A 20,095-nucleotide genomic window follows, 5' to 3' on the forward strand; every position below is an offset into this window, starting at 1 on the left:
ACTTGCCTCAAATGCCTTTTTTTTTTCATTTCACTAAGTTTTTTAGTCTCAGTGAGGTTATGCAATATTAAAAGAAAAAAGAAATCTGGTAACGTTAATCCACCCGGACATCCAGAGCTAACGTTACTGTATGAAACTAGCTAACGCTTAAATGTGCATACAGCCACCGGGTCGTTGACTAATTACTATTAAACAATCCTAATAATGAGATGACAGCATAGTCAGGTATAATATACTATCGAGTAATTGTTTTTAATACTTTCGACGCGACGTGAATAATGAAATGTAGCGTCCAAAGCGAGGCGCAGCGGCATCTTGAGGCCTTGCGCCTGAATTACCATCGACCGCTCTACGCTACGTGTCCCCCCGGCTACGTTAAATCCTGGGTCCTTCTGCTTCGCATCCTGCTACCGGAACACACGGCGGCTGTCCCCGACGTCCCGACCAGCAGCTCGGCTCAGACATGGGCGAAATCGTCTTGCCACGGCGCATGTTCCTCTGGTGCATGTCGGTGGTCTACCTGATCGCGTTTGTTTCCCTGTACGTGCAGATACCTGGTGAGTCTCTGAGTGCTGCTAGCCACCCGACTGATCGCTAGCTCGCTTCACGTACTCGTTAACTTCAGCTACCGCAGGGATGTGTTAGCCTGTTAGCTGTGAACTTGACCGACTGACTTTTCATGCGCACACTTGGCTGAAAACCCTCTTGGACGTATCCGTAGGCTGCAGTCAGACCCATTTCCCTGCTGCTGGTAAACGTAAGAAGCTGCTAAAGACTGTTGAGAAGAGCCACTCATAATAGTAACGTTACTACAGCGCCCACAAACCTTTTAAACACAAGAGGGCGCTTTATTATGATAATACGACAGCAAATGCGCCAAAAATCCTCCGAAACGCATGTTTGTTTAGTTACAGGGCCAAATTAATTTTAAGATGCGTATATTTCAGTCAGCGTATTCCAATTCATATGCGACTTAAAGACAAAGTATTTAAACTTGCATATTATCGTGTTTGAGCATAGCTGGTATTTAATAATGAATTATATGTTTTCTTCCCAGTCCCAGCATTAGTCAATTAATTTTTCAGCTTAGAGAATAATAATAATGGGCAACTAATTTAATAGTGCATTTACTATTTCGGTGCAATAATTGCAAGCAAATATGATGAAATGGTGACATATATTCAAATGGGTTTCTCTTCTGCTCCTCCTTGTTAAACACATTCACTCCGTAGTACTAATACACATAAAAAGTATTTTTTGTTTTTACCCAGGAAAAATAAATGGAGGCAACAGAAATACTCTCATATGGTGCACAAAGGTGTAACACTATGAAGAAGATGTGAATCATGCATAGTGACCAGATCCCAACCAGTCCTGTCATGTTCACATCGGATCACATATGATCCACTATGAATATAGTGGTTGATCTCCCTTGCAGGGTTCCTGCAACTTGGAGTCCTGAAGCTTTTCTGCCATTAGTTCAACATCTTTCTAAAGACACGTTAGTTTTGTTTACATTGTTGTTTGCCATGTTTGTCTATTTCAAGGCCTCTATGGTAATGAGGGGCTGTTGCCTGCTCGCTGGCAGCTGCGATACACCGGTATACCCTTGGGGAACCAGCTGCTGTTGTCTCCCACCCTGCTGTGGTTTGGACCCTGGCTCGGCTTGGACACCCACACCACCATGGAGCTGCTGTGTCTCATAGGGGCTGCCCTGAGCCTCGCTGCCATGCTGGTGGAGTGTCTCAGAGACAGCGTGGTGTTTTTCTGCCTCTGGGCTTTGTACCTATCCATGTACCAGGTAAGGTTGTATCGACAACAGTGACCTTATTTTTCTGTCACAGTATTTCCAGTTGTAATGCTCTTCCACGCTTTTGTCCTTTTCAGGTGGGCCAGGTATTCCTCTACTTTCAGTGGTGAGTGTTACAGACAATGTGATAAATCAACTGTCATGTGTATGTTATCACTACGCCCCAGTTATAACTTAGTAATGTTTATCTGTAGATGCCAATCTAAACGTACAAGGCTCTTTATCTCCTTCTAACCTTTTTGTCTCCTGTAACATCTTCTACTTATTGTTGTCCAGGGACAACCTACTTCTAGAGACGGGATTCTTATGCATCCTTGTTGCTCCTCTGACATTAATTGGGGGGTCTCGTCGGGTCAGGGAGCATGATGGTATGACCTTCTGGCTGATCCGCTGGCTGCTCTTTAGGCTCATGTTTGCCTCTGGTGTGGTGAAACTCACATCACGTTGTCCCACGTGGTGGGGGCTTACAGGTATGTGCGAGTTTCTCTGTATGGAGAAGTTTGTGTCTCATTCATTCTGTCTTTTGATGTAAGGTAGGATGCAACATGGTCCCATTTGTACTTCTGAAGCCTGCAGTTTATTGACTCAAACATCTCAGGCTTTTTAACTGATATTAATTCTTGACAGACTACATTTCTGTGCAATTCCTTCTTTTTTTTCCTCTGTGTGTGTGTTTGTGTGTTGAACAGCTGTGACGTATCATTATGAGACTCAGTGTATCCCCACTCCACTGGCCTGGTTTGCTCATCAATTGCCAGTGTGGTGGCAGAAGCTGAGTGTGGTGGGAACCTTTGTCATAGAGATCCCTGTAGCTTTACTGTTCTTCAGTCCACTGCGTAGGCTGCGACTTGGAGCTTTTTACTTGCAGGTGGGTAGAAATTGAGATGATTGAGATGCTCTTTTTTATTTGTCATTAAAACTTTTAAAATGCAAAGACTTTCTTTCCTAATTAGCTGTGTGTACTCTAGTATTTAGTGTTGTAATGTGAATAATTATTACACTATTTCACATGTCTGTAACGTCTATAATTATCCGTGTTGCCTGTAAAGTGGTGCGCCTAGTAAAACCAATTGCTGGATTTTATAGAAAATATATATATATTTTTTTTCTTCCCACACCCTTGTATAGGTGCTGCTGCAAGTGCTCATCATTTTAACTGGAAATTACAACTTTTTCAACCTGCTGACAATTATTCTTTGTCTGTCTCTGGTGGATGATCAACATGTACACTTCTGGATGCGCAAGGCATACAACACAAGCAACAGTGGTATGATAAACAAATATGAGACACTATGCACTGTTGACCAGATTTATCTAAAGTAAACAAAAACATAAAAATGTATTGCGTAATTTCCAGGTATTGCATATCAGATACACAAATGTTATTAAGTACAGTTGTTAACTATAGTGATGTCACATAGGTTTATAGTTGTCTTCTCCTGGCATCAAGATACTGTAAAACCTTTTTAAAGTGGGGAAAAAAAGCCTGTATGTCTTAATGTCTGCCCTGATCAGACTCCAAGCTGTACTCGTGGCTCTGTTTCCTGCTGGAGCTGACAATCTGGTCTCTTATAATTGTGGGAACAATTATATGCTTTGACCTGCAGCTGGATACAAAAAAGTTTGCCATCTTGTCCAGGACAGGTGTGTATGTGTCTGTGTGTGTATTTAAAAAGTTCTTTTTGCATTCTGTAGATTATTCTTTGTATGAACATTTCCTGCCATTGCAGCATTTACATACCACCATTTTAACCAGTTTCTGAAGACTGTCACAATACCATGTATCTGGATTGGGGTTCTTTCTCTCACCTGGGAGATGGTCACAGCCATGTTCAGGTAGGATTCTTGTCAGCGTGATTGTGTGCGAGTGGGCGTGTTTGTGTCATCTGTTGTAGTATTTACATAGTTTGCTGTACCTTTTTTCGACATGACAAGACATGGTGTTCTTCATTTTTGTAAAACAAAGTATGTGATTTGTTTTTGTAGGTGTGCATGTGTCTCTGGTTTTCTGAAGAGGTTTTTTGGAACTGTCCAGTGGACTGTGTTTGCTGCTGCCACTGCTGCAATGTTCACCGTTAGTCTGGTGGGTGCTGTTGGAAAATTTGTACTTTAAAGCTTTGTCATGGAGTTGAACCACATAAAATGTTGACTCAGAATTTTTATATTTATGTAAATTGGAATGTAGGTATTCACCATGACACCGACCATATTTATTTATTGTAGCCTCTCCTTTTTTCTTGTTGCCACAATTTCTGTTCCAGGTGCCATTCACTTATATAGAATCTGACTCTCATGCCAGGCTGTGGCCCGGAGTGCGACAGGCCTATGACCTGGTAGATCGCTACCAGCTGGTTAACTCATATGGCCTCTTTAGAAGGATGACAGGCGTTGGTGGGCGGCCAGAAGTTGTCATCGAGGGAAGCAATGATGGAGTCACGTGGACGGTGAGAGAAAATATTTTTATGAACAGTGGTGTAACAGTAATCACAGGACAGCACTGGTCATTAATCACTGTATAGAATGTGCAACTGAACATTAATAGCATAGAGGAAGTACTAAACAATTTCATAATTTACAATTGTTCAGTCTCTCTGTCCTGCTACACTGTAGTTACTTAAATTAGTGTGTTTCTTTTTCCTGTAGGAAATTGAGTTTATGTATAAACCGGGGAACCGAAGTGCATCTCCCCCTGTGGTGACTCCCCACCAGCCCAGGTTGGACTGCCAAATGTGGTTTGCTGCCCTCGGCACTCATACACAGGCCCCATGGTTCACAAGCCTCATATACAGACTTCTGCAAGGAAAGAGAGATGGTATGCAACCTCAGTGTTACAATTTCTAATCTGTAATCTGTGGATCTTGTGTTTCGTCAGCTTGCCTACAAAGGTTACTGTGACATTGCTGCATTGGTTTTGATAAAATGTGATTCTAGATTTTTGAAATATCGACGAAGATTTTCCGACTGCAGTGTTATTGTATAAAACTGCAAAACAATCTTGGTACAAAACGGCTGCAAATACTGAAAGGTTCAAGCTCATTGAACACATAGCAAGATATAACCATCAAAAGAAATGAGGGTTTTTTTTCTTTTTACTTGTACATTTCTGAAAGCTTTGTTTTGTGTCCTGCAGTGATAGAACTGATCCAGACAGATGTTTCTCAGTATCCATTCCAACAGCAACCCCCTGCCTACCTCCGAGCTCACCGTTATAAATACTGGTTTAATGAACCAAAGGCTGATGGGTCAGTGGTCTCTCATTCTCCTACTTTCTCAACTACATACACTGAATAAATCTGATTATTCTTAACTTTCAGATAACTAAGTGATAACAAGTTGACATAATTTCAAATATTACTGTGAAATTTTAATCAATTTTCTAGCATTGCTGCTACTACTTGTAACTGCTAGAAATGAAGGGTGTGTAAGTCCAAATGCTAGTATAAAATTTTCCTTTACAAAGATGTAATGTTTCACTGTGGTTTTAAAAAAAATTAACTTAATTTGCTTTTAGCCACCACACATACATACAAACACACACATACAAACGTAACTCTGCAAAACTACTTCTGTGCAAAGAAAACATTCTATCCCATCCGATCCCCATTGTATCAACTTAGAACGAAAGTGGAAGGAAATACTATTTCTTTTTTCTAAATTACAACAAGATCCTTAAAGTGACAGGGACAACAGCAACTTAGATTCTTCCCTCTTTTCTTTTATTTCCCTTTCATTTTGTTAAGTGCCAGTGGCAGTATTACATTACACCCATCAGTGCTGAATCACACCGTGTGTGTGTGTGTGTGTGTGTGTGTGTGTGTGTGTGTGTGTGTGTGTGTGTGTGTGTGTGTGTGTGTGTGTGTGTGTGTGTGTGTGTGTGTGTGTGTGTGTGTGTGTGTGTGTGTGTGTGTGTGTGTGTGTGTGTGTGTGTGTGTGTGTGTGTGTGTGTGTGTGTGTGTGTGTGTGTGTGTGTGTGTGTGTGTGTGTGTGTGTGTCCTTTGAACTTAAAACCAAGATTTTACTTAATTAACTAAGATGATATTTATTATTTGGCTGGTGTTTGTTGGCAGCTCATACCCACAGCGATGGTGGAGGAGGGTCTATGATGAGGAGTTCTATCCCAGTGTGCACCTGGGCAACACTTTCCTGGAGAGCATGCTTAATCAATATGGACTAAAGGTAAATTTAAAGAAGAAATGTAATATTTTTTAACCTTTTTTTTTTGTTTAAAACACAGGAAACAAATGCGTGTGACTTTCAGAATTCAGTATGGATTAATACTGCTCTTGATTTTTCTGTAGGACAAATTGCCACCACGCCGTATGTCCAACACTGCTGTTGCTCAGGCAGTCCGGTGGGTGCGCTCTCAAGTCCGAGGTGTTCCAGCACCCACACTAATCTGGACCCTCATTGCATGCGGCACCACTTTCTGTCTCCTTCAGGGATTGCGAAACAGGAACAAACACACTGAAAGGGCCCCAGTTAGTCATAAGGCTGCCGCGACTGTAAGTGATCACGCAGAAAGTGTACCTAATGGCTCCTCAGACAACCCTAAAAAGTCAGAACAACCACAAGTGTCGGAGGAGGAGGAGGAGGAGGACGTTGGAGAGAACAGTGAAGGTGAAATGGAGGAGGAGGAGGAAGAAAAGGGGAATGACACTGTCAGCAGTGATGAAGAGGAAGATGCAGCAAGAGGACAAAGAAAGGGGGGGAAAAAAAGATGAAATCTTCTAAACAAGAATGAATTGTTAAAGATGCAGATAATCTTGTAGACTCTTATCACCACCTGCCTTCATGAAATGTTTTTAAAATGACCAAAGAAAATATTTTGTTTATATATTTGTATTTCCTCGTCACCCAGTTATAGAAGATCACGCCTTCTTTTATGTTTACTTTACTGAAATGCAGTGTATCAGTAAACCACTATTTTTGGTTCCAACCTTTAACCATGAAAGTGAAATCAAGGATTAAAACGGTCAGACTAGTTGTTTTTTGCTCATGCAAAGAGTTATTATCCTTAGTTACTTGCCACTGCACTTTTTTTTCCATCTTTTATTTTTGTCAGTATTAGAAAAAACACAAAACATTGTAAAACTTAAAAAAAAAAAAAGTTTTATATTATTAAATGAAAATAAAATACAAATATTGTAATTTTATTTAAAATATTTTTTACAACTTGAATCAATGTACAAAAGAGAAACGGGATGTCACCGCACAAAATACGATACACAGGATATATTCTGGTAAGTTTGAAACTCAAGAACAGAGAAAAGTAATGTGTGTGTGCAGGTGGTTAAAAGGTTCTGCTAAATTAAGTCATTCTGATGAGGGAATATCATCCTCTATGAATGGATTTTCTGACAACATGGTGTTACTGTTGAAATATTTGTTGCGGTTTACCACTTAATTACTCCAGGGCAGTACTTGTCAATCAGAGACTGGTAGTATGGCTTCAGCTTATCGATGTCGGGCAGATCGGTCGTCTTTGTGTAGAGGTCGAATTTACTGTGGAGAGGATGGGAAATGCAACTGCAGGTCAAAGCAGCGGGTAGGATAAGTATGCACATAGAAGAGGATGGCTCTTACTTGAACTCTTGCACCCAGGGTAGCATGTGCTGGTCTTTCTTACTGCACAGATGCATGTAGTCTCCATGAGAGTGCCAGGGGTAGAATGAATGGAAGCGAATCATGTACAAGCCCTGAAGAGAGAGACAGGAAAGGAGCACATGTTTAATTGAGCGTATAAACACACATAATGAGGAAAAAACCATAACAACCTTCATTTCCTTTTGTGTGCAACCTTTGATTTTCATTTCCTAAAGCATACATTTAATAACCTTGTAATGATTTACTCACTTCCTCTGGGATAGAGCAGTTGTTAAACCTCATAACTCTGTAGAGATACTCTGAGGATAAAAATGAGGACATTTGCAGTTATGAGTAAACAGGCACATCCATGGCAGGTTGTGTCTATGATGTAATAACATGTCTTACCATCATGGCCCCACGACATGAAGACATTGTCAAGCCCACAGTTTGGTTGATATATTCCATATTCGGTACTAAAGTAAAAAAAAAAAAAAAAAAATTAGGTACGACTCTAAACTTTCATGTACAACATACAACTAGCCTACTGTATATGTTAATATATTATATAGTTATAAAGACTTTTACAGGTTAAGATATTGTATTTTGGTCCAGTCATTAAAACTGGCAGAATATAAAATGCACATATAAAATATTATGCTATATTTCCTCACAATTAATGAAGTGACTAGCAGGCTTTTCAAGACTTTTTTATATCAACCAAGTTAACCAACAAATTCAAAGCTTGATTTATAGCCTGTGACAATGCAAAATGAAAATACCAACTTGTAGCTTTGATTTTTGTTGTCTGGGTTATCCATGAAGGTGTTGTCTCTAAACACAATTGAGTTTTGAAACTTGCAACCCACGGGGAAAGTGTCGCCCACCACAGCCCACTGTAGAGTACACCAGTCCAGCACCGACAGTTATTTGAGATTGCCATTAGAATGAACTGTAGTTCTCCTTATATACAGTGTAAAAATGTTTCTCATTTCAAGAGACAAAGATGTAGGGGAGGTCATAAAAACAAAAAAAATCTAAATGTGGCACTAAGGTAAGAAATTGAATTCATATTGCTAGAAATCGGGCCTCCAGCAAATCTCTTACCTGGGGTTCTTCCCAAAGAGCCATGATCTTCCCAACGTCATGGATCAAACCTACGAGGTGGAACCAGTCTGGAGCACAGCAGTGAATGAAGTTATTTAACAGACCTGATTTACAGAAGGTGCTACAATCTTTTTGTCTGTCTCGCCGCGTTGTTACCTTTATCTGGGTGTGCTTGGCGGATGCCCTCAGCAGTCTGAAAGGCATGGAAGGAGTTGGGGAAGTCTACATCAGGATCAGACTCATCCACCAGCTGGTCTAGAGACATGATGGCATCCATCATACCCATCTTAGTGTGGTTGCAGCTGCACCATTCAGCATGCTGCAGGAAGGTGAGAGTCACTGTGTTACTGAGGTTTTCATTTTTAGTCTCACTGTCCTCTAAGCATCCTTGAAAGCAGCGAGAAAATATTTAATTATCAGGGAGTAGAGGGATCAGATTTTCTGCTATAAAATATAAAACCGCTTCATGTTTAATAAGATGAGGCCCATCTGCTGTGTGTTTCGTGCGACTATCCAGCACCCAATGAGCAGAAATAGAAAGAGCTTTCAGCCTGTTATGCTACACCAAAAGGGCACACTTTCTTTCAATATTAACAAGATCTGTTAGTATCCCATAAAGGCCTGGAAACGGCACCAGGGGAGTTGACCAAGATCATGTCCAATACATTAATTTGGGCAAACGTCTCCTCGTAACCTTTGGAAGAAATGAAATTGGGGTAATCAAACAATGTTTAGTTCAGAGAGGACATCTATTGATTTTTGTCTTTTGGCTTTTTCTTTGGAGAACCGGATGACATTTGTTTACTCAGTCTGACCTGATTGTGTTGGTCATCTCAGACTGTACAAAGAAAATAAGTGGCATCATTGATGAGACGTAACACACAGATTACTGTAAGCAGATTTATAGACTGATTTTGACAAATTTGTAAACATTTATAAAACTTACATGCACTTTCTTTTTTTCTTTTTTTTGTTGTAAATCTTACTAACCTTTTGCTTTACAAACTCCAGGGTCTGGTTGCTGTGCATCAGCTTATATGTGCTGAAGACTCGATCAATCAGGCTTCCAGTCTGAAAAACACCAAAAAATGAAAAGACATTGGTTTTGAAACCCCATGTAACGTAATTTATGGCACAAATACATTTTGCATGGCAAAACATGACAGTGTCAGCTTTCTTCAACAGTATCTTTCCTTACTTAGTCATAAATGCAATGCTTCTGCAAGATTCAGCAGTGTGAAAATAAATGACACCATAATACTGAAAAAAAGAGTATCAATCAGTGCAGGCAGTAAGGTAAAGTGAAGCCCACCAGGCTAAGGTGACAAAGCCGGCCACTTAAATTAATACGTTTATTGATGACACACTGCATCTTAGAGAGTAATGTGTGATGAGGAGTTTAATACGACATTGACGGGACAATAACTACAGAGGTTTCCCTGTTTCAATTGTAAAAAAAACAAATCAGCCATCACTGGCAATAATTTGCCCTAATTGTGACTGGGACTGATGGAGAGAAATAATCAGCTCAACTTGAAATTTTTTTCAAAAGCTCAATTTTTTTGTCTTGTGTCTGTTCAAAAGGTGAGAGTTCAGTTCAGCCCTAAAGCATTTGTAAATTTGATATTAGAAATTACATATGAGCCCAGTGTGTCTGCATAATTAGAATAAATGTGCTGACTGTACCATAATCGAGCAGAGCAATAAACAAAATACAGTCACATTTATTGCTCAAGTATAAAAACAAGGAATTTACGTTTAAAGGTATTTTGTATAAAGAAAATATACATTAAGGATGTCATGAACAAGTTCAAGTGTTCAGTCCACATACGCTAAACCTTCTCACCTCAAAGTTTCTATAGTCTTTCTTCTCTTTGACATTATTCTTCTCCAAATTTGGCCGATACGCCAGAGATAGATCTGGGCCCTGCATTACAAACAGCAGACACACCGACAACTTTTTCAGCCTTTACACAATCTCACAATATTCAAGTAAATAAAACAGACACAACTAAACGTTTGATTTTGAGATATAACGAAGGCACACATACAATGTTGATGACCCTCATGGCTAAACGATAAAGTCTTCGCAGCTGCTGTGTTGTGATGTGATGGTCTTCTAGGTTGGCTGCTCAAGTCTCTGCCCATATATATCCTGCACATTTCAACGTTTGCAAACGTATGTCCAGTCACATTTTAACCAAACCTGCCCTGATTGGGTCCACTGTGTTGAACTTTGGCCCCATGTACCTGTGCGTTTGTTTGTTGCAATGCCAGGAAGAGTTTTCGATAGGTTACTCACTGCACTGACACAGAATGACTCTGTAGTTCTACATTTTTATACAAATCTACCTGTCTTTTTCTCACCTGCATACTTATTTTATACAGTACAGTAAGTAGGTGCACATATGTAATACTATACATACAAATAAAATCACACACAAATAAAATTAAAGCAGTTCCACTTTCATGCTTACAATAAAATTTTGAAGCTATGAATCTTTTCAAATAATCGATAAACACAATCTGATCAGCGATTTCTCAGTATTAAATTGTCTCGGGTGTCACAAGCCTCTGTTGACATAGTGCTCACAGTTTTTTATTGCTTCCAAATGCCCTCTTTGACACCAGTACTAGGAGACTACCAGGGTTCCCTCTCACAGACTTGTGACAGTTTGGGTGTGTGTCTGTGTGTGCGTTTGTTTGCAAATGAGACAACATTTTTAATATTCATCTGTTTTTATGCATAGTATACGATGAACATTAGTTAGAATGTGATGTAATATTTAGTGGATTGGTGTAGGATTTGAGAGAATTTACCTTTGGATTGTGGCTCAGAGCCACACTGTCTAAAGAGGCCAGAATAAACGCACGTACACACAGCGACAAATATCTGAATCAGCTGAGCGCTCTGCGTCACTTTGCTGTTTGTCTGTCCCAGTAAATAATGCTGTCGAACTCGAGAGTTCAGTTTAACACTACTTTCCTGTTCTCACGCTTGACACCAAGGAAGGTAGACAAGTTTGAAAAGCTCCCAAACTTTCCAACAGTTGAAAAGCTCCCAAACTTTCTAAGAGTTTTATTTTCGTTTGATTCATTGTGTCTAGGGGTGATGGAGGCTTGGTCTGACCTTGAATCTGATTGGCCACCCTAAAAGCCTTGCTAACAAATCAAGTTAAAGGAGGCTTTACACTAATTTTAAAATTGAAAAAGTTTCTTTACAGAAGTGAAATAATACAAATGTAAAAGTGTTTACATGGCATAGTTTGGACGTAGATTGAACTGCATACTATCTGATAAATCGCCTCAAGTGAGTCAAGTCTAGTCTGTTAAGTCAGTGTAGAATAAAACTGCAGACCATGAAAACAATTGAGTGATATGTTAGAAAGAAGTGAATTCACCAGATTTCTGTAGCTAACATATCTCTTCTGCTACGTTAACTACTATTAGCATCACACACCTGGATCTGTACGAAGTGTTGGCAATGTCGTTGGTAATGTCGTCGGACAACAATAGACAATGTGTTTATTGTCAAGTTGAACTCTGTATTTTATTTCCCAGCACAAAATATTAAATGAAAGTATCACAGATGGTTGTACATTGAAGGGGCTCTCATTTTATTTAGTGGGATATACACAGCCAAACACTCTAATTAATGTAAAGTTAAATAATACGTTTTTAAAAGTCATTCTGAATATAATGACATATAAAGTGCTTCCATGCATTCCTATCAATGTTCAGCCTGTAAAACAAAAAGCCATAGACTTGAAGCTTTGAATAACAATTACAATTGAACAATTGAATAAACTAATTGAAGCTTAACAAATTACAGTGCACAAAGTTAAAATAATGCTCTTTAGACATATAATTCACAGGTAACAAGCTCTCTACAGTATAGTCTTCTTCTCTCTGGTTCACTCAAAGACAACACATCTGTTATGATGTACACAGACAGCTGATGGATAAGGGTTAGTGGTTATTTTTCCGGATAAAGTTATGGGGAACATGTTATTCGAGTGTTACAGGAGGTTATTCTGTGTTTTCTGTAGATGTGTTGGACAGAGGCTTCAGAGTTTTCCTCATTTACATACATACACACAGAGCCTAAATGATTATTGTATAAATGCCCAAAACACTGGTAAACTCTGGTTTCACTGCAGTATGTTGGTAGCTGTGGCCAAAAACTGTGCTTTTAAAGGACTCATGTTTAGTGCTGCAATGAAACTAGATCATGTTAAGGAAAATAGAAATTCTGGTTTGTAACATGTAACATCTATTAAAAGGTTCTTTAAACCTGCAAGAACTGTTTTTAGACACTTTGCAGCAGTAGAAACCGGTTGTAAAAACAAAGTTCACAAATGTTCTACAATGTCTAGCTGGTGTTGAGCACATTAGGAACAATGACTTTTAAAAGCCTTTTGACTGGCTGCCTCCCACTGCCAATAATAAGACCTTCTACCCTCTGGCAGGAGGTACAGGAGTTGCACAAAAAAACTAAGAAACAGTTTTTATTGATGGGCTGTTAGACTCTTAAACTGAGTGATTTTAAATAGGCAACTCTCTTGTTAAAGTGCAATGCGTGTGTGAGAATTGACTTTCTCTCTTTTCATCTATTTTTGTACTATTTTTACTTGAAGAGTGTGTGACCTGCGTGTTTTTCTTAATGTGATACTTTTTACTTGTATTTAAAAGTGCATTGATGGGACCTGCTCCACTAAATTTCATTGTACACCTGTGTGTGCAATGATAATTTGGGTTATTATTATTAATAATACCATCAGAGTGGTAAGACTAAACTACAACAGGATAGTTGTAGACTGGACAAATGAACACTGAGCTGAGGCTGTGGGTGGAGCTCCAGATTTACAGTGCATTCAGAAAATTTTAGACCCCCTTCACCTTTTTCAATTTTGTTATGTTGCAGCCTGATACTACAATCATTCAAATTCCTTTTTTTCGCATTAATCTACACTCAGTTCCCCTATACTGACAAAGTGAAAACTGAATTTTAGACAGCTCTGTAAATTTATTAAAAATAAAAAAAACTAAAATATCACATTGGCGTAAGTATTCGGACACACTAAGGTATCTCCCATTTCTCTTGATTGTTGCTAAGATGTTTCTAAACCTTGACTGGAGTCTAAAGTTAAATTAAATTGATTGGACATAATTTGGAAAGGCACATATCTCTCTATAGAAGGCCTCAAAGCTGAAAATGCATTCTGTATCAGAGCAAAAGCCATAATGTCAAAGGAACTGCCTGCAGAACTCAGACACAAGATCGGGTAAGGCTACAAGAAATTCTGCTGCACTGCAGGTTCCAAAGAGCACTATGGCCTTCATGCTTTTCAAATAGAAAAGTTTAGCACAGCTGGGACTCTTCCAAGAGCTTGTCATCCAGCCAAACTGAGCAATCGGGGGAGAAGGGCCTTAGTAAGTCAGGTGACCAAGAACCCGAATGTCACTCTCACTGAGCTCCAGAGATCCTGTGTACATCTCAGAAAGACAACATTAATGTAGCTCTCCTACGTTCTAGGCATTTTGGCAGAGTGGCTAGAGTGGCCAAAGCCTCCCCTCAGTCCAAAGACATGCAAGGCCACTTGAAGTTTACAAAAAAGCATGTGAGGGACACTCACACTGTGAGGAAGATTTTCTGTTCTGATGACACCAGGATTGAATATTTGGGCTCATTTCTAAATGATATGTCTGGAGGAAGCCGGGCGCAACTAATCAGCTGCCCAATACCCTCTCTATAGTGAAGCATGGTGGTGGCAGCATCATGCTGTGCGGGTGTTTTTCAGCAGCAGGGACTGGGAGACTGCTGAAGGTTTAGGAAAAGCCAAATGAGTAAAGTACAAAGATATCCTCAATGAAAAGCAACTCCACAGTGCCCAGGATCTCAGACTAGGCCGAAGGTTCATGTTCCAACATTAGAACAGCTGAGACAGATTACTTTCTGAATGCGTGCATGAATGTCTGACTGCCTGTGTTTTTAGCACATTACCAGATCAGATCCATTTACTATTACAGTGAGAATGATAGTCAACCACAAATAAAGACCCAAGTTGTATTAAGCCAGATTTATACTTTATGCTTATTTTAAGGATAATTTATTGTCACTGAGGCAACAAAAGACCTAGGTAACGTCCAGTGTTTGTGGATAAAGACGTACTGCAGGATTTGGGGTGTGGTCCTAGCCGTAGCTGTGAGGACTGCGAGGATTAATAGGGGAGGAGTTTTCCCTCCCACTCTGTCCCATCAGTTGGTAGAGACGATGGCTGAGGTTCTGAACCTGGCAGGTGCCCAGGACACACCCCACCCTCATCAGGTGGCCATGGCCCCTACCACCACCGTTGTTGGCATGACGACGACCCCTTGGCCCACGCTGCCAAAGTGGCGCTTCCTCTAACAAACTGTTGCTTTGCTCTAACAATGGGTCGGCCAGTCTTGGTGGGGGTTCATTGTGCAGCAGGGCCCTCCAGATGATATGTCTGTCTCCCTGAGTGTTGTGGTTGTCAACAGCAACAGTGAGATCAGACATAGTAGGCATGATGGTGGTGTAAGAAGGCGTTGGGATTTTTGAGGTTCTTGGTAAACTCAACCTGAGAGACGCAGAGGAGGAGAGATAACATTTTTAGATACAATGCAAATGCAGTATCTCACACACACGCACACACACACACACAGACACACACACACAGCCCATTCTAATATGATGCTGGGTGTTCTTGGACAGCTTGAAACTGGATCCGTACAACCCCTTGAAATGCGTTCCTGTGAGGCATTAAAGGTTAGAGTTTGTAGGGTTGAGGCTTGTACTTCAGGAACTTCCACTGCACTCAGTCAGTGGAAAACAGAGCAAGTGTGTGTGGAAAGAGAAGCTGATAAGGAAAGAAACAAGGAGAGATAGGTAAAGGAAGCCTGCTGTACAAGTGGGACTCCAACTGCACCACATCAACTGTATCTCTGTAACTGAGAGGTGTGTGTCTTGTGTTAGTGTAATCTTTACTTAGTGCTTATCTTGGAATAGACAAATCTGCAGAAAGCTCAAGCCACAAGACATCTTTATTAACTTCTGATCATACAATCCAGCAAAATAAGCTCATTCATTGGTGAATTAATCTATTATGATTTAGGGATTTTTAAATATGTTTAGTACATATTTTTTATATAATGGTTTAAATGATATAGAGAAATTTTGTGTTTTCATTGAATGCAGTGCTTACTCATATCACAATTACAGAATGAGGAGAGTTTTGCATGTGTCACAGGTAATCATTGACTATTTTGATAGTTTAAACATAAATTCTGTATGTACATGGATCAAAGTGGTCAACAGCTGTTGATATTTGAGGATCAACATCCTCAATGAGGATAATTTATAAAATTTTAATATTTCCAATTGATGAACAACAAGATCTGCCAGACAAATCTTACAACAGGAGGGGCAGAAACAGACGGAAAGAACCACAGAGCACAATGTGGTTTTTGGTAAGTGGCTTCTATACTAACTACTTCTACTACTGCTCTTCCTGAGTGTTTTTCAAGTACTTTCTTTCTCACCTCCCTGCTGTCTAGCCTTTTTTCACAGTTTGACAATAACGTTATTCTTTTCCATTTATCCCTGTTCAAAGTTCAGCATGCAAAAGTTCAATGGCTACAGAGAGCAGAACAGCTTGACCATATAACAAGTCAAAAATGCAATACTTTGTATTCATATCAGGAAAGGTAACAGGAAAAAGAAGCATAATTAGGGTTTTATATATTAATCTCACTCTCTTTCTCTCTATCTCTTTAAGTATATAAACAGAGAATATATAGAGAGGTACAGTATAGATGGAGGGTTTGTTTGGTCTGAAAAGTGGACCAGAATACCATATGATCTTTATCCTTTAGCTAATCCTCACTGGTATTCTGATCACTCTCCTGGCGGGACACCTTAGGCTGTCACAGCCAACGCATACAAAACATAGACGCGCACATACACATTAATTTGTGGTTAATGGTCTGTACTTATATAATTCTTTTCTACCTTATTAGTACCCAAAGCATTTAAAAAATTGGCTTCTCATTCCCTCATTTATACACACTCACACAAAGAAGGCAACAGAGCTGCAGTGCAAATGCAGACCTGACCCACTGGGAGCATCTTGGGGTTCAATGCATTGCCCAAGGACACTTTGACATATATGAACAGGAAGAACTGGGGATCAGACCATCAACACCACAACTGGTAGATGACCAATTTATCTCCTGAGCCGTGGTTGCCTCATTCATTAATTTATTCATGCACCCACTCCCTGTGTGTTACTTGAGGAAATACAGAGTTGGCTGATCATTTTATTGTCACATAATGATTATAATATATTTATATGGCACATTTCAAAGCACAAAATGTGTTGACAGTGTGCTTTCCAGTAACAACATTGCAGGTGATGATGATGATGATGATGATGATAATGATAGTGATGTCAGCTGTAAGGCCAGCTTTATTTGCCCAGTGGATCTGTTTGTTAATCTCTTATTCGTGAAATTGCCCAAATACTGATAGAGACACAGCACAGATAGTTGCAAATGACATGGTGTGATTATATGCCAGAGGTGACATTTATATGTTAATATATGTTATGTGATTTATCTTTTTGTAGCAGTAGATTTTTTTGTATGTGTGTGTTTGTGTGTGTTTGTTTTGTGGGTGAGAGTAAAAGTAGCTTCTCTAACATTCCTCCCATGTTAGAGCACAGCATGGGGTTCTTCACAGGGGAACAGAACACACACACACACACACAGACACACACACACACACACACACTTTCCTTCCTGTAACTCCTCAAAATTACTTTTGTGCAAAAAACGTTTTGTCCCATCAGATCCCCACTGGGCTAACTTAGCATTTCCCTCGTCCTTTTGTTCTATTTCTTCTCCTTACTTACAACAAGATCCTTAAATTTAGTTTCTTGCCTCTCTTCATTTTCCTTTCATTTTGTTAAGTGCCAATGGCAGTATTATGTTACACCCATCCGTCCTGAATCACACTGAGCTCCTATGTCCTCTCTGTTCTTTGCCAGTAATTTTTTTGCTTCTAAAATCTTTGTAAACGTACTTTTTTATTATTTAAAAATAAATGCAACTGCAAATTTACTTTTAGATAGCTCATTTGAGGGGGTGGGGGCAAAAAAATTAAACAGTAACCAAAGTCTGCCACAGTAATTATTTATGTTTTAAGACAACACATTAAAGAAGTTCTTCAGCTCAAGAGGCTAACAGAGGTTAAACTGATGATGCTTGGCTCTGCATGTGAAAATTATTTCTAGTTTCACATCATAAGGCTGCTGCCTGCAGAGTGTGTGTTTGTGTGTTGTTGTAGTCTACCTTACTCAGTCAGTGGCTTGTTTGCTGCTAGGCCCCTCGGTACGATCCTGTATCCTTGTCCCAAATCCTACTAAATCACCCTCACCTCTGTCTCACCTCTTGGTGCTGAGAGGAATTATCGACCATTTTCTCACATTAATGACTGCCAGAATGCAAGATACAGACCTTTAATGTTTAATGTCTAATTAATTTAGCAACAATTTAATCTAAATGCCTATCACTTGGTTTGGGAGTCCAAGGTTACATCTTCAGGGGGCTTGTTTTGTTTAGTCTAAAGTCCTCAACATAAAGCTAATCTGTTAATGATATAAAACAAAAAAAAACAAAAAACAGAGAGAAAGGCAGAGAGAAAAAAACAGTGAATGGTCACATTCCGATTCATGATCAGAATTATTTGTAATTGGTTTTGGGTTCACTTATCAATTATGTTGTAAAATAAAGATTTTACAGTTTGATTGAGTTTAAGCTTCTTTAGATAAAATTTACTTGATTTTCTGTTACATAAAACCTGCTTCACATTGTATTGAATTACACTTTTGAATTTAATATTAAATGATAAAATGCAAACAAGAACATGAAAATGTATTTAAACAAGTATAAAGGACATTTTGAATGGAGTTGTGATAGCCGAGCACTGTGGGATAAATCGGTCTAATGTGCGTTACAGTTACTATTATTCACTGCTGAGTGACATAATCTGACTTACTGTACAAAGGACGCACTGTAGTTTCTAACTGTTGAGTGAGGCAGCTGTACCTGTGTCTGGGCGTGAGGCTCTGCAGACTCAAAGTCCGAGACTGAATCTCCAGAGGCAGGAGGCCGAGTAACAGGCACAGCCGAGCGGGCAGGAGTGCACACATGGCGGCGCAGTGGAGACGCACTGTCCGGAGAGAGGCGGAGCTCAGAGGAACAGAATAATATGAATATACCTATAATTTTTTTTAAATGAAATGATAAGAACGATCTCGAAGATAAATAAAAAATCTTGTTCCAACTGCCTCAGAGTGAGCTAAATAGTCCCGTATAAATGAGTGACACTGGCAGCATCCTCCCGGTGAGCTGCTGCATCCTCTGCGCGCAGGCCTTCTCACCTCCAGTGAGGAAATCCGCTGGAAAAAGACCTGAAAACACAGAAGTTTATTGGGGATCGCACTGGGGGCAGCCGGAGCATTTATAAAGCTTGATTGAGGGAGGAGGAAGAGGAGGAGAAGAAGGAGGAGGAAGGGAGGAAGACTTAATGCGTGCCCTACTCAACAACCTTACCTCTAATGAACCCCTCAACCTAATTAAACCTCGGGCCGCCATATAATAGCGGTTATAGAGGTAAAGTAGCCTACTCCTGTCTTAACAGCTGTTATTATTGGATTGACTTTCAGGTTCCATTTGTGTACAGACTGAGACTGACCTATTTAAACTTCATATAAAAAGCGACGGGGATATATCCATATATCCAATCGTATAGCGCGACTTTATTACAAGCTATTATTGATCTATAGGCTATTTCATGACCAAACTTGCACATTTTTATAGTTGCTGCGTTAGTCTTCATTTGATATTTTTTTCTTTGCGATTTGTGCTTGTACGTTTTTGTTAAAAAACAGTATATCATAAATGTGCGTAAAGAAAAAAATTTAAATGTTGATAATAAAAAAAAGACAGATATAAACACCTGCATTAAAATACAATTTTAAAAAAGCCACGAAACCCTAAAATGAAACCCTGCAGGTGAGTGAGACCTGGGTGTGAAGGTCATTGTAGACAATCAATTAGAAATTGTTAAATACAATTATCCATCAGTACTCATCAAGGTCTCAGTAAAGCTTTGTTGGTAAGAGATTATTTATGATAAAACTTCTATGTCTGAATTTAAAGATTGTTCCTCAACAGAACAATCATGTTATATCTGAACTTTATATGTAGTGAAAGCTTTGCCTGGTATTTTTTTACCTACACCTTAGGGAATAAAGGGTTATTGTGACATTTGTAAACATTTATTTTTACAATTGAGCAAAAGATTTAATAATAATGGAAACAACAGCTTATTTTCTTATACTATGCAGTGGTTGCTGCAGTTCAGGATCCAGATCCAGATCTTTTCTAGATTATTGTATAAATAATAAACAAGTGTTCATTTTTGCAATGTTTCTGTTAGTTTTGCTCTTTTAGTGAGAAACACTTTGGACATTTGACCTCCTCCATGCTCAAACCAAGTCAGAGAAAGCA

The 20,095-nt window shown here is 39.4% G+C and overlaps 3 protein-coding genes across 4 annotated transcripts; 1 reads left to right on the plus strand and 2 right to left on the minus strand.

Moving 5' to 3' along the window:
* The first annotated feature begins 361 nt into the window (after positions 1-361).
* Positions 362-6,876, plus strand: lmf2a (lipase maturation factor 2a). Its single transcript, XM_067500350.1, has 14 exons — positions 362-557; positions 1,548-1,801; positions 1,888-1,916; positions 2,087-2,280; positions 2,500-2,678; positions 2,939-3,077; positions 3,326-3,454; positions 3,541-3,646; positions 3,797-3,893; positions 4,072-4,254; positions 4,454-4,622; positions 4,941-5,052; positions 5,878-5,986; positions 6,109-6,876. The coding sequence occupies exons 1-14, from the start codon at positions 464-466 to the stop codon at positions 6,529-6,531; spliced, it is 2,217 nt and encodes a 738-aa protein (XP_067356451.1). The 5' UTR covers positions 362-463; the 3' UTR covers positions 6,532-6,876.
* A 63-nt stretch (positions 6,877-6,939) lies between these two features.
* On the minus strand, positions 6,940-10,707 carry miox (myo-inositol oxygenase). 2 transcript variants are annotated; one of them, XM_067500351.1, is made up of 10 exons: positions 10,552-10,707; positions 10,347-10,427; positions 9,491-9,571; positions 8,657-8,819; positions 8,501-8,568; positions 8,180-8,289; positions 7,802-7,869; positions 7,664-7,713; positions 7,394-7,506; positions 6,940-7,312 (listed from the first exon to the last, which is right to left on the minus strand). In XM_067500351.1, exons 1-10 carry the CDS (start codon positions 10,567-10,569, stop codon positions 7,204-7,206), a joined length of 861 nt encoding a protein of 286 aa, XP_067356452.1. In that variant the 5' UTR covers positions 10,570-10,707; the 3' UTR covers positions 6,940-7,203. The 2 variants fall into 2 exon arrangements, with proteins under 2 accessions (XP_067356452.1, XP_067356453.1); XM_067500352.1 differs by lacking the exon at positions 10,347-10,427 and having other exon boundaries at positions 10,552-10,695.
* Positions 10,708-12,020: 1,313 nt separating this feature from the next.
* Positions 12,021-19,005, minus strand: adm2b (adrenomedullin 2b). Its single transcript, XM_067502875.1, has 2 exons — positions 18,629-19,005; positions 12,021-15,102 (listed from the first exon to the last, which is right to left on the minus strand). Exons 1-2 carry the CDS (start codon positions 18,730-18,732, stop codon positions 14,694-14,696), a joined length of 513 nt encoding a protein of 170 aa, XP_067358976.1. The 5' UTR covers positions 18,733-19,005; the 3' UTR covers positions 12,021-14,693.
* Positions 19,006-20,095: the final 1,090 nt, after the last annotated feature.

This window comes from Channa argus, chromosome 4, assembly GCF_033026475.1.
Source record: "Channa argus isolate prfri chromosome 4, Channa argus male v1.0, whole genome shotgun sequence".
In the NCBI taxonomy this organism is placed as follows: Eukaryota; Metazoa; Chordata; class Actinopteri; order Anabantiformes; family Channidae; genus Channa; species Channa argus.